General features: G+C 39.3%; 1 protein-coding gene across 1 annotated transcript in view; it reads left to right on the top strand.

Annotated features, from left to right (window-relative positions):
* The window catches only part of GRM5 (glutamate metabotropic receptor 5), a 522,995-nt gene that overhangs the window by 485,370 nt on the left and 22,829 nt on the right, over positions 1-14,796 (top strand). Inside the window, exon 9 of the mRNA XM_040489104.1 lies at positions 14,452-14,547. Coding sequence (XP_040345038.1) covers positions 14,452-14,547 — 96 coding nt within the window. The remainder of the gene's footprint in view (positions 1-14,451; positions 14,548-14,796) is intronic.

Below are 14,796 nucleotides of genomic sequence, written 5' to 3'. Positions count from 1 at the left end.
TCATCAGCAACTGACTATTTTTAAAGGTTCTCTGGGGCACCTGGGTGGCTCAGTCAGTTAAGTGTCCAACTCTTGATTTTGGCTCAGATCATGGTCTCACGGTTCATGGGATCGAACCCCACATCAAGCTCTGTGCTGATAGTGCAGAGCCTGCTTGGGGTTCTCTTCTCCCTCTCTCTGTCCCTCCCCTGCTCATGCTCTCTAACAAAATAAATAAATAAACTTAAAAGAAAATTAAAAGTTCTCTAATAAATAAGTGAGTGAGTGACCAGCAAACATTCATTTCTCTAGCCTCTGGTGAGGACCTAGTTCTTCCCCTAATGGTGAGTCAGCACTCAGTAGTAGTTCATTTTCCAGGAGAGTAAGTCAACTTGCCACTGCCTGATAATATACCATTTAAATATATCTCTGTCTCTCACTGGGTATGTAAAGGTAAAAGCTAAGAAGATTTAGATCCGGTGGATTGTAGTATTATGAAGGATCTGTTTCAGGTATTTAATTTGGGGGAAGAGAAATGCTTTGAAATGATTAATTAAATGGTTTGGCTCTGCAATAATTGAAGTATATTTGTGGAACTATAAAAGACTATGTCTGGATGATTTTGATGAATTGCATCTAAAACATTCCCTTTGTATAATGAATTGATATTCTTGAATGCTGTGATTACAGTGAATTTTAATCTGCATGTGATGTTAGTGATCTCATTTGTTACTATGTGAATTTGATTAAAATATTTTCAATTAATTGACATAAATTGTCTGGGTGGTGGGGTAAACTAAGCATTTTTTTTTCAAAATTCTGTTTCCAGAAATATTCCTTTTATTTGCATTAGCCCTGCTTGGAAGTGAACTAGCTACACCACATGTGGGGCATGCAAGGCCTGTATCTTTCAGAAAATAACATTTCATACGAAGAAAGTATGCCTTAGGCATAATTCTGTGAGTTAATGATTCTTTCTCTTCCCTCAAACTCCATTCCCTTGGTAAAGATGGAATTGTCAAGGAAGAAATAAACAATAGAAAGATAGGAATATCCTTTTCTCTAACTTCTTGTCTAAAAGAAGTTTTCCACCTTTCTTGAGTCATTTTGCCACCCATTTCTCTAGCATTCCTCCCAATTTCCCCCAACACATACATACACATGAGAAGAAGAGAACAAATATTTACCGAGCTCCTTCAGTGTGCTCTGTGCTATTATATGTCATTTAATTTATACAACAATCTTGCAAAGTAAAGATATACCAGTTTTCATAGCTGTAGAAACTGAGACTTGGAGATGAAATAATTCTTCCAAGATTGTACACTTAGCCTGATTGAGCTGATTTAAACCCATGACCACCAGGCTACTCCTCATGCTCTTTGTATTGTGCCTCATTATATCCTCCATTACTCTTTAGCTGAAAAAAAATATATTCCTGTTGGAACAGGGAGAATCAGTTATCAATTTCAACTCTCAGTGATCTACTAAAGAAATTAATAGAGGAGGTAGCATTGAAAAGAAAGATAAGTAGGAGTGTTTGAGTTGCTTAGGTAGGGGAAGGCATGCCAGCAAGAGATAACAGGCACAAAGGTACAGGGTTTAGGGCTCCTTGGGGGCCACTTCCTGTCTCCTAGTTGTAAGGTATTCTCTAAGATCAGTCCATGGTCCTTGGCTCTTTTGTCCTTGTGTTCTTTTCTTTGGAGAACCCAACCATCAGTGTACTTTCAATTCTGAGGTATTCTTCCTTTAGCTCTAGTTATTAGTCTTCAAATGATAACTGGATAGTACCATCTTGATATCTGGCACCATCTCAACCTCAACACATCCAATACTCACTCTTTTGTATCAAATAAATTCTTCTCTAATAGTTTCATTATCTCTGTCTTCCTGTCAAATGGAACAAATACTACTTCCCAGCCTTAAAATGTTAGACATGCTTAATTTGTCCTTGTCCTAAAATTAAACATATTTAATTAGATATTAGATGCTATTGAGATATTAGATGCTATTATAAAATGTTTTCAAACTAATACATAATATATATTTTATATATATATATATATATATATATATATATATATCCCCATTGAAGATCAAGCAAAAGTTATATGAGTTATATAAGGACTTGGATTATATTTTAATACCCTGATATTATTAGCCAAGTATATCTAGCAAGTATTGAGAATGTGCTGCATACCAGGAACTCCTCTAAACTTTGTTCATCATAAAGTGGTGAACAAAACAGAATCTCAGCCCTTACATAATTTCAATTATACTTGGAGGATGATAAGAAAAAAATAAACAAACACATAATGTAATTCTAGATATTAAACAAACACATCATATAATTCCAGAATAAAGGTGAGGGACTACAGTGAGGTTTGGTGAGTTACTTGAAATATTTTTGGATATGGTGTCATGAACAGCCTCTCTGAATAAGTTGAACAGAGAGCAAAATGAAGTAAGAAAATCAGATACATAATGATCCAGGAGGTGGAGGCTAAGTGTTTCAGGCAGAGGGAAAAAAAAAAAATCTTGAGGCAGGAACCAGACTGTCATCTTAGGGGGCAAGCAAAGTCCATCATGGTTGTGGTAAAATAAGAAGAGGAGAGAACAGTAAGAGAAAAACGCAGACTAACACTTAAGGATCAGAGTAGGTGACGTGCAGATTTTTGTATTTTGTCTTGAATGTGATGCAGAACTTTGGAAGGTTCAAGAAATTACATGATGAGATTAATATGTTAAAGAGATCCCTCTGGTGTCTATAGATAGAATAGAATGTAGAGTAGAAAGAAGAGAAAGAAGAAATCAGACATCCATTGTGACAGGCTAGGTAAAGGACTATGATGATTCCAAGTGGAAAGTGTAATGATAGGACTTAATTGCTAAGTTGTTTGTAATGGAAAGAGAAAAATTAAAGGCGAGTCTAGGTTTTTGACCTGTGTAAAGGGGAGGATTGGGACCACTGTAATTCAGATTTGGGGAAGAGTTTTGAAGGGTAAAATCAAGTGTTCTATTTTGGACACATTAATACTATCTCTTATAGCTTAGAGAAGTCCAGGCTGGAGATTAAAATTAAAAAAATAGAGGGAGCCATCCACATTTGATGATAATGGGACTACATGAGAAGTAATTTGGGACCAGAGATGATAAGGTAAAGGAGAGAAAGTTTGAAGAAAACATGAGTTTGGTTTGGGAATTGTTAAATTCAAGATTCCCAAGAGAACGTCTAAGTGAACAAATCCAAGAAGCTGCTGGGAAAACTGGCCTGAAAATTGAGAGTTTGCTGTTTGAAGTACAATTTGGGAGAGTCAAGGGCAGAACCAGAGAATAGAAAAGAAGCAAATCTGAGAACTCGACAAAATTCCTGAATGTTGGACTAGGTACACCTGAGCCCCAGAGTGAAGTGATAACACAAAATGAAAAGGAGTGATTCGTAAATGAAGGCGTGGTCAGTAGCTCCAATGTTACAGAGAAGTCAAATTAGATAAAGTGTCATCATCATTGGATATGGCAACCAGATGTTGGTTTAAGCTTTAACAAAAAGCAATTTAGGCCCCAGACAAAGACAGGCAGGCCCCAGGCAAAGACGGAAATCACTGTTTATTCATCAGGTAGAACACTTCCATTAGTCAGCTCCTGGATTCCATAGAATAAATTTTGATGTAATATGTAAACTACCAAGAGGCAAGTGGAATACCCATAATCAAGGATCCCATTAGTACCAAGAGCACTAAGACCCCACAGCAGTCTGCTCAAAACCTCCACTTGTAAGGGGTTTCAGTTACAGACATCCTCCTAGCTTGCTGAAGCCCAAGTTTCGTATCCTTGAACCACTACACTACATAGCCACAGTTTGTGAGACAGGGATGACAAAAGCAGGCAGAGGAACCCTAGAAGCTGGCAGTCCAGCCTTGAGTCTGCTGGTCCCAGCCAAGGACCGTGCTGCGAAATGCAGATCAAACTGGGTCCTGAGAAGTGTGTGATGAACAAGGCCCCCTAGAGGGCAGTAGAACCTCACAGGAAGGAGGAGAAATACCAAAAAGGGGTTCATGGGGTGTTTTACTGAAGGAGACACAAGGGGGCAATGCACACTTTTATGGAGAATGGGATCAAATTAAACTTCGTGAATTGAAGTCAGTAGAGGTAGGGCGATCTAAGTTGTATACCAGACCAGAAAAACAAGTTGGCTAGAAAGAGCTGGGAGGAAGTCAGTACAAGAAAACAAGGTTCTCTGCTCAGTGAGTGTTTATTATCCCAACAGTAGTAATAAACAGGTACTGTTTGGTGAGAAACTATTATACATCACGTCTTCTGCTGTGAGCTAGATGGTATTTTAGACACTGGAGATAATAAAGATGAATATAACACTGTCCTTCCCCTAGATAATGCCTGTATCTGTAAACAGGTATTGTCAGTAGATAGTTGTGTTTCAGGTCTTTGTGGGGGGCACTGTGGGGCACAGAAAAGGAAAGAGTTAGTTAAGAAAGACAGTAAAGTCCTCAAAGAGAGGATAACATGATAGTATGGGTCCTGGTTGTGTTTTTTTCTCTTGCCTGTGATTTCTCTAGGTCTTCCTTGAAATAATCTTTTTTTTCCTCCTTCATTTATTCTTTGAGTCAGCACATTTCTTTATTAAGTCCTGCCAGGTTCTAGTCACTCTTGTGGGCACAGGGATACAGATGTGGCTCTGACATAGCAATAATAGGCAGAACAGTGAGCTTGCCCTATTGCTTTTCCTCTTCCTCCCCCTCTCTGCACCCTCTCTCTTGGGATGAAGGAGAAAGTTGAGCCCTTCAGTCTAACAGGTCCTATGTGAGGAAGAAAGGTAATAGAAAAATAACATCATGTCTTTTCACTTATGCATTCAACAAACAGTGAGTGTCTGCACGATGTACCTCTCAGGCCCAATTAAGTTCAAATTCCTTCATGGTATGTGCCATTTTAAGATGTGTCAGTCTTGGCCACACTTGGTGTTGTTATCTTCACCATGAATTTCATGTTCTCTAATTGTTTATGGTATCCATTTTTGTCATTCTCATTAGATTATAAACTCTTTGAGGTCAGAGGCTATGAAACATGTTTCCTTAATGTCAACTACAGAACCAAGGACTATGCTGAGTATCTAGAACACACTCCATATGTGTTTGAATATATTATTTATAAGAAGGACCTAATGTTGAATTCCAATATCAATATTCATCAGCTATGTAAACTATAGTTCTCTTCTGAATAAAGTCATTACTACCCTTCCCCAGGGTTATAAGGATGCTTGAGACAATATATAAAAACTCCTAACACAGAACCGGCACTTATGTTTGCCCTGTCTCCTTCTCTTCCTATTCTTTGGCTTCTCCTTGATTTTTTAAATTGAGTTTTCCTTTCCCTTTTAGTCATCCCTTTGTTAACTTTGGTTATAGTGTTTTAGAATTCAACAGCTCAGATATATCTGGCTTTGCCCCCTCTTATTGTGTAACTTTCAGCAAGTTATTAACCATTCTGTAGCTCAATTTCTTTATCTGTAAAGAAGGATTATAATAGTACCTACTTCATAATGTCTTTGTAAAATAAAATGCTAAAATCCTCATGTAAAACATCAATGCTACGAGTTAAGTAGCATTATTCCTATTATTCAAAGAGGAAAATTAAGAAAAGTTACATAAGTTACCCCAAACCATTGGAATCCAACTCAGGTTGGCTAACTCCAAAGCCAGTACTCTTAATTGCCCTGATTTATTGCCTCTCTCAAGCAAACTACAGCCCAATCTGTTTAGAAAAAATTTGGAGAGCTATTGTATATCTATCTCTATGTGTTTGTTTATGTATATAGAGATGTGTGATTATGTGTGTGTGTGTGTGTGTATATATATATATATATGTACGTGTATACATATATGTGTTTATGTTGTATAAATCACATATATACATATAATTTTTATGTAATGTTTCTTTGAGTATCTCCCATTGTGAAATCTTTAAAATCTCACTTTCATCTTACTGTGATAGACACTGAACAATGTGGAATCTGCTCAGAAATGGCAAAATTAATAAATCCATCTGTTGTAGTTATATGTGACTATAATAAACCATAAGACATCATCCTAAAACCAGGAGGAGTATAATTCCCTTTATTAAAATGCTACTATTAAAACAATGAAATGAAAGTGAGAAGGGGGTGGAAGGGCAGTCCCTAGTCACAGACTTGTGATTTTAGTAAATTTTGTCCCATGCAATAGAGTGGAGATGATTTTTTGAAGCTTATGTGAGTCAGAGCACAACTTGGCAAACCCAGGATTGCCACAACTGCCTCCCTCTCTTGGGGGAGAGGGGTTGTCCCTGCTCTCAGGCATGTAACTGTCACAGAAGCATGGCCTCCCTGCCCTCCTCAGCCCCTCACATGCACGCAGAGACCAGGAACCCTCTGTCACCACCACCTCCTCTTGGTCTTGTCAAAATCAAGCGATTTTAAAACCTGAGAGAAATGGGAACTAAGATTCTTGGCAACACTTGGAAACACTTTTTCTTTGTCCCTCAGGGGTCAAGAGACAGACGAGTAAAGGAAAAGTTTGGTGTGTGGCTATGGTACCTGAGCAAGGAAGGTGAAGGAAGAGGACAGAGGAAGAAAGGAGGGTGGGGAACAGAACAATTCTTTGAGAAGAACTGGTGAATGACTCTGTGTACAGGAGGAGAAAGCCAGTTTGCACGGAGCTAGGTTTGGATACAGATTACCGCCTCACCTTTGATAAATGTTCTTGCTTTTACCGTTTCTACAGCTGCAAAAAAGCATGCAAAATTCATGCAAAAAAGCATCTGCCATGTTGCTGCTGTATACCAGGCCCTGCCTTAGTCACTTGCAAAAGGAACGCACGTGCCCTTGCTCCTGTGCAGTTTACAGTTTAGTGAGGAAGATAGCAAGCTAGGGAGCAAACTAATATCTAATTAGAATTTGAAATAAGTGTTCTGAAGGAAGAGAAGAGGGCGCTAATAAAGACTAACAGGAGAGAAGGGCTGAGATAAAAGGAAAGAACCTCAGGGTTCCTGGGTGGCTCAGTTGGTTAAGTGTCCAGCTTCATTCAGTTCAGGTCACCATCTCACAGTTTGTGAGTTCGAGCCCTGCATTGGGCTCTCTGCTGTCAGAGCAGAGCCCACTTCAGATCCTCTGTCCCCCTCCCCCTCTTTCTGCCCCTCCCTTGCTGGCTCTCTCTGAAAAAATAAATAAACATAAAAAAAAAAAAAAAAGAAGAGAAGAGAACCTCATCTGTCTCCATTTCATTTTCAAATACAGCCTAAATTCTGGCAGCCTAAGTTAGGGCATGTGGGAGCAGACAGATCCTGTGAGCTAGGTCTAGATGGTAGTAAAAATTAAAGATTCACTAACCCATAGAATGTAATGGAGATCATACAGATCATGTCCCATAGGCAGACTCATGGCATAATATTCCTAAGTATTAGGGGACAGGTGGAGAAAACAGGACAGAATATTTTGCATCAGAATTATCTGGGAAAAACCTGCCTAGTTATAGAAGTTACTAGAACAGGGAAAAAATGACAGGTATAAAAGTACCACTAATATGCACCTATTAAAATTAAGAATTTTACATAAACTATGTTACCTGATCCCTGACATTTCCATTTGGCAGATAGGGAAACTATAACTCAGAAAACATTAGCAAGTCTACTAATATAACACAGCTGGCTTATGGTTTCCTTGTGGGATAGGAGGCAAACTCTGGGAAGCAGTAGTAGATTCGAGTTTTTGGAGACTCAAGGTCATACAATTTGGGGAGGGGACTCTATTTAAGAATAAAGGTAACAAAATATGAATACAAAAATAGGGACAGGGCCTTGCAAGGGACTGCTGTGAGGGTCTCTGCTTTCCCATTACTTTCAGAGCAAATCTGCTTCCACAGAGAAGCACTGAGGGCTGGGCTCCAACCAACCCCAAAGTGAGAAAATCAAGTTACTTCAGTGCAGATTGTAACCAAGGTCAGTACCAAAGAGGGAAACAGGGATCAGGTTTCCTATCCAGTAGCGGTAAAAAGGGTCAAGACAAGAGCAGAGGCAGGGGCTCAAGCCAGCAGATCAGGAAAAAGGTAAAAAGAATAAAAAAATAGCACAGCTCCCTGTGTACTTTCAGCCATTTGAAGACAGAAGCAGGCCCAAGAAAGGGCCCAGCTAGTATCTGCAACCAGCATTTTAGTGAGAAACAATATACATCAGAGTTAACCAATCCGCTAACCTTGGACAAGTTACTTAATCTCCCTGTGTGCTGGCTCTTCCTCCCTTGTAAAACAGGGATATGAGTAGTACCTAATCCCTAGGCCAGTTGCAGAGATTCATTCGGTAAATAAATTTGGGTGCTTAGCATGTGTGTGGTATATTCCCAGTGCTTAGTAAACATTGGCTTTTCTTGTCATTACCCAGCTTGGTCTGACTCCAAAGCTTTTCCAGTTGTTTATGCACAAAAATGTTAGAAAGAATTCCTCTTGGAAAAGTACTCATCTGATTTCAGGAAGAATAAATTATTTTGTCTGAAAATCCCTTAGTCCTAAAATAGAAGGCAGTAACTTTTAGTTAATACTTTGCTGAAGCGTTTATTTAGACTGATCCTATTCTCATATAGAGATCCTCTGCCTGGTCAACGTGTTGTTCCTCCCCGAAAAGTTTTCCCTATTGAGGAGGTTGTGTAAGCTTGTAAAGTACTTTAGAATTAGTTTTGAAATCTGTATCTTCCTGGGTTTCTATTGATTGTGAAACAAATAGCCAAATCAAAAGAAAGCACATGGCGAAAGGCAATGACTTAAGATGATTCATATTTGAAAACAAGTTCTCATCATAAATGGGATTAAAATACATCCTTGGGGAATTCTCTGGAAGCTAAATGAAAGGCTTTACTCCATACAAAATTTAACACATTTCCATAGTAGTGCTATGCTGTAATTTATTAAACTATTCTCTGGTGGTTTGTTGTTTTGTTTCATTTTTGCTATTTTTCTAGAACACTGAAAGAAAAAATCTTTGTACAGAAGCCTTTGAGCTTCTGTTGAATAATTTCCTTAGAATAAATTCCTATGACTAGAATTACTGGGCCAATGTAGCTGATTCTTTACATTTTAATTGTTTATTTGCATTGCTTCCCACCTGTCAACTTCTACCTTCCTTTTATTTTATACAGGACAGGGCAATATGTTCCCTGGCAGCTTCTCAAATTCTTTCCCAACTTATGTTCATTTCTGACATTATTTTCTCGGGCTGTTAATCATGCTTATTTCTTTTGTTTTTAATCTGAAATCTCTGAGTGAATCAACTTGACATTGCAAGTCTGGACACAAGCTGTTTTTCTGGATAGGGAGACCACAAGATCTGCCGGAACAAGTAGTAAACCATCTGAATATACTTACTTGCATATAGACACACGGAGGGCAGAAGGAGGAGACTGAAGTAGGGAATGACTTCATAATCATGAACTAGATTTGGCCTTACTCCCCCCTCAAGTGAAAATCCTTAAGGACTTCTCCTCTGTCTTCATCTAGAATTCTCCCCTGAGCAATCTAACCTGAAAGATTGCCTTGGGACTTCCTTTGGCTGTCTTTGGAACACTTTAGAGTTGTTGGAAAGTCTACCACCTCATCCTGTCTTCTGATATCACACAGTCTCCCATACTTTAACACTGATTGACAGTTACTCTTAGCAATGCCTCTCTGACTTTCAGATTTTTGTGAATTGCTGTTGAGGTAAACTCCAGTCAGAGGAATGGCAGTCTGTTTCCATGTTAGCAAGAGGCCTGGAGGGAGCTCTGTTCTACTTGGCCATTGGGTAGTCACATTTGACCTTTGAAAAAAATATGCCTATATTGTGCCCAAAGTCCAGCTGTGTTAAAGTACACACTATTCCCTTCATGTATGGTATTTTCAGTCCCTCAAATAGGTTATCTGATAATTGAAATAAGTTTTTTTTTTTTAGCATAAAATGAATTTAAGAAGTGAGGTGTTAATAAAAACCATGATGTTTGGAGGTAAAACATGTGGTTTCTCGCCCTGTTTCTCTAACCATTTATGGAGACTTGGCCAGACAGTGAAGCTTTCTGAGCCACAGGTTCTTCTGAAGGATGAGGATAATAATTACTTAGTTTGCTGAAAGAATCAAATCGTACAGGAAGTTTTCTACAATAGTGTAAAAGCTATTCAAACACATATCATAGTTTCTGTCCTTACTTGATGACTATCATGATCCAAAATTAGGATAGTCCTAAAGATAATGTATCAAAAAAATCTGGAAAATAAAATGCAAAGGGTTGCACTCTGCCTCATACAGATTTAAAATTAGAAGCTGTGTTTTTGGATGATTGCTAAAGATGTTACCTATGGGCAGATGTTTGATCTGAACTTTGTCTAGAGCCCCAAAACTGAGGGTAGGCTGGTGTTTGAGGAACCAACATGGGAAAAGAGTTGAATATTTCCAAAGCTGTTTGAAAGGTCTCTGGTGGTATGGAGGGGAAATAGAAACAATGACTAAAAACCAAAAGCAAAACTCTGTCTAAAGCCAGGGAGGGAAAAGGAAAACTAAGAAATAAAATCTGGCTCCAAAATTTGCTAAAGTTAGCCTCAAATATGATGGCACCTAGAAGAGAATTCCAAAATCATCAGAGCCAGGACCACTTTTACATGGGTCTATAACTGGACGAGGTAAGGGATGAGCACATAGGGACACAACTATGTATTCTTTATTTTGTTTTTCTTGATACTTTCTTAGTCTAGTGACAGGAAAGGTAATTGAGGAGAATCTTTGACAAATACATGCACAGCAATGCCAGTTCTACAAACATGTGACCAAAAGCTTTATGGAAGTACTTACAAGTGCTATGACTTATGATAGTTCCCATTAGGTAATCAGTTTGAAAATGCAACACTAAATCTGTAGTAACTAGTTATTTTGGGTTCAAGGACCCAATTCCAGTGTGAATGTGTTGGTGTGGGCAAGTCCCATACCAACAAGCAATTCTCTTGACCAGCTGGGTGTCTTATAATTGAACTCAATTCTGGCACTATCCACCTGGAGATTCCACAGGTTAAAGGTTCAGTCCTACAAGATTCCTGCCCCTCCTCTTCATGCCACTCACGAGTCCAGACTATCGCTTTTGCTTCTGTCTGAGCTGTAGACTGGAGGTTCTAAGGACCTCCTCTTTAAATTTCTGAGCCAGCTTCAAGTCAGGCTGTTACCTATATTTCTGACCAACTGGCTGTGAACCAGAGATTCTCATGACCCTCTCCTCAGGTTCTAATAATTTCCTAGAGTGGTGCACAGAACTCACAGAAACATTTTGCTTACCAGAGCAACGGTTTATTGTAGGATATAACTCAGGAACAGCCAAATGGAAGAGATGAGTAGGGCAAGATATGTGGGAAGGGACACGGAGCTTCTATGCCCACTCCAGGCACACCACACTCCCAGCAGCCCCGTGTGTGCACCAACCCAGAAACTTTCCAAACCCATCCTTTGGACTTCTATGGAGGCTTTATTACAAGGCATGATTGATTATATCATTGACCACTGGTGATTGAACTCAGTCGCCAGCCCCTCCCCTCTCCTTGGAGGATAAAGGGGTGGGACTGAAAGTTCCAACCCTCTAATCACATAATTGGCTCCACTGGCCACCAAGCCCCGTCCTTAAGTGCTCTTGGGAATCACCTTATTAACATAACAAAAGGCATCTTTAGGACTTTTAGCACTTATTCCAAGGTTTTGGGAACTGTGAGCCAGGAACAGTGGAAGAAGACCAAATATATATAAGAAATATATATATTCTCACATATATTTAGTCATCTATATTATCTATATTTGGTCATCTGAATAACCAAATATATATATTTATAAATCACCATATCACACTGGTTAGGGCTATAATTAGCATAGCTTCCAGTAATTAGGAGTGGAGTCTGTACCATGTTATAAGAGCCAGTTGTTTAGGTGTTCTCTAAATGTGGGCTATTGAGAAAACAATCCTTTGTTTTTTCCCAGTCTATCTCCCTCTTATTCTACCTATTCAAATCTAACTCTTTGAAGACTCTCCTACTTTTTCATATACAATAGTGTGTATAAAAAGGAATAATATTTAAAAGAAGACAAATGATTAGGTAAGACTAAAGCATTTGTTAGTAACTTGCTTTAGGGTCTTCATAAACACACACACAGGCGCGCGCGCGCACACACACACACACACACACACAGAAAAAGACAGAGAGAGAGAAAGAGAGAGACAGCTTACAAATATCCAAACCAAATGCTATAAACAACCTTAGACATTCTAAGACTCAGCCTTGGTATGAGAAAGTAACAAAAGTAAATAAGAGGTAGGGGGATTTCAGTATCAGAGAATCTAAAACTTAATTCAAAGTGGCTGACATGATAAGATTCATATAAAAAGTAATTCTGAGCTTAAACAGGTTAATTTAGTCATTGGATTGTCTAAAATCTACATTCTTCTAATCTTTCAGGCCACCATTTTTTAGAATGTTGGCTTAGACTCTCTCAAGCCTGCAACATGGTTGTAGCACTGCCAAGTACCACACCAGACAACTGTCCATAGCAAAAAGATACCATGGTTTCCAAGTGTTTTCTTGCCAAGAGTAAAAATAAGAACACAAACAAAAACAAAAAAACTGTTCTTAAAAAATCTCCAGAAGACCCTCTCTCATGATCATTGGATGAAACTGATAAACAACATACTGCCTTCTTCCCTTCCTTCTCCCACTGCACTGTGAGCTCTGTGAGGCAGGACCTGTGGATTAGTTATCTCTATGTTTCCAGACCAAAGTTCATTGCCTAGAATTAAATGGATGCTCAACTAATGTCTGTTGAATAAACTAATCCATTCTATCCATTTGGCTTGATTTAATAGGCCATTTTTATTCAAATACTAAATACTTTTAACATCTTAGAAGAAAAGAAAATTCAGAGGGAGGCCTCTATCCAGGACTAATAATGATTTTGCTTTTGTTGCACTTCTTAATTAATTTTGAGGCAGCAAGAAAAGAAACTTGTGGCAAAAATGACATTACCAAGGGTAAGCAAGTCTTCTGATACTAGGTCATTTTATCACGGCCTGTTGAATACCAGGGACTTGGATGAAGTGATATCATATTAGGCTCCAGTTTGAGAGAAAAAAGGCAATAAACCTTAAGAGTCTTGGGCTGCTGCAAGGTCTACCAGCAGTCATTCTCTACCAATGAGGCTTGTGACTTTGGTCAAGTCAGTTAAGTAAGTGGCAGTGTCCTCCTGTGGCAGTGAACACAACAGTACCCTCTTTAATTAGCCACAGGCTTAAAACGATGTATAAAAAAAGATGACTTCTGTGAGAGCATGTTGGCTTTGAAAACGGTCATTCAAATATGAAGGTTCTTCTTGATTCACCATGTAGCAGACTAACACTGGGAACCTTATAACTCATTTTAGACAAAACATCTAGTACCTTCCAGATGTGGTGATATGCCACTTCTGATACAAAAGGGGTTTGAGCTGTCTTCCACAATGTAGGCAGCCCGGTACTGACTGTTCAGCTTCAGCTTAATGTTTATATAAACCTCTTACATCCAAGAAATATCTCTTCTCTTGGCATCACCAGTCTCTCCTATAATGCTCAAACATAATACCACTCAATGAAGCTTTGTTAATGATAAGAGCAATTTATTTTATTTATTTTTGTAATGTTTATTTATTTTGACAGGGCGGGAGTATGTGCACTGGCATAAGTGGGGGAGGGGCAGAGAGAGAAGAGGAGAGAGAATCCCAAGCAGGCTCTGTCAGCGCTGAGCCCAACACAGGACTCAATCCCACAACACTGGGATCATGACCTGAACTGAAATCAAGACATCCAACCGACTGAGCCACCCAGGCACCCCAGAATGATTAAAAACAAAATCATAATGGAAGGCAACATTACTTTACAATGACTAAAAGTGTGGGTTCTAAACTTGGACCTCCCATGTTCAAAATCCTTGATCACTCTACTTAATCCTTAAAATCTTAGGTTTCTTTCCTTCAGTAGAGTAGATATAATAATAACAGAGCTTCTGCCATAAGGTTGTTGCCAAGATTAAATTCAGCGAAAATCCTAGCCCCATGTCTGGTGCATAGTAAACACTAAACAAATTCTAATTTATTGATATGAATCTTTTTCTCAGAGGCTAGGAATTGCACTCCTTTTGCCTTTGACTATTGAATGTGATGAAATCACAAATTAATAGGCAATCTGGAAGGGTAGATCGTGTGTGGTTTAACAAGAAGTAACCCTGATGTGATGCATATACCATCACAAGCATCCAATAAGTATTACAGGTCAGCCACTGCCATGAAAAGCAGACGCCTGTTTTAACACAGGACAACCCTCTGCAGCCACAGCTGTCCCTCAGCCTGGCCAGTGAAGCACACAATCATATCTTTCTGTTTGCTCCTGTCCTTGTTCATGCTTACCAGGTACAAAGACAGGAGACTGGCCCAGCACAAGTCGGAAATAGAGTGTTTCACCCCCAAAGGGAGTGTGGGCAATGGTGGGAGAGCAACCATGAGCAGGTAAGCAAACCGTGAGTGGCCCAAGGCGGTGTGAACTACATGTACGCAAGCTACAGGAACAGGTGGCTCCCTGGTCTAGGTCCTCACTCCACCGTGCACCCCATGCAGTGTGTCCAGCCTGGGCCACCATTGGTTTTCTGTGTGTGTGTTTGATTTGCAAAACCCATGCCATCCTCGTGTGAAGTGATGGGAGCCTCCTGTCCCGGATGCTGCTGTCTCCCAGGGTTGTGTGCTTTGCATGTCTGAAGC

This window comes from Herpailurus yagouaroundi, unplaced genomic scaffold (genome assembly GCF_014898765.1).
Source record: "Herpailurus yagouaroundi ecotype Mexico unplaced genomic scaffold, PumYag 180, whole genome shotgun sequence".
Lineage (NCBI taxonomy): Eukaryota > Metazoa > Chordata > Mammalia > Carnivora > Felidae > Herpailurus > Herpailurus yagouaroundi.
The sequence above is the reverse complement of the archived record's forward strand: the minus strand, read 5'-3'. Positions and strand labels throughout refer to the sequence as shown.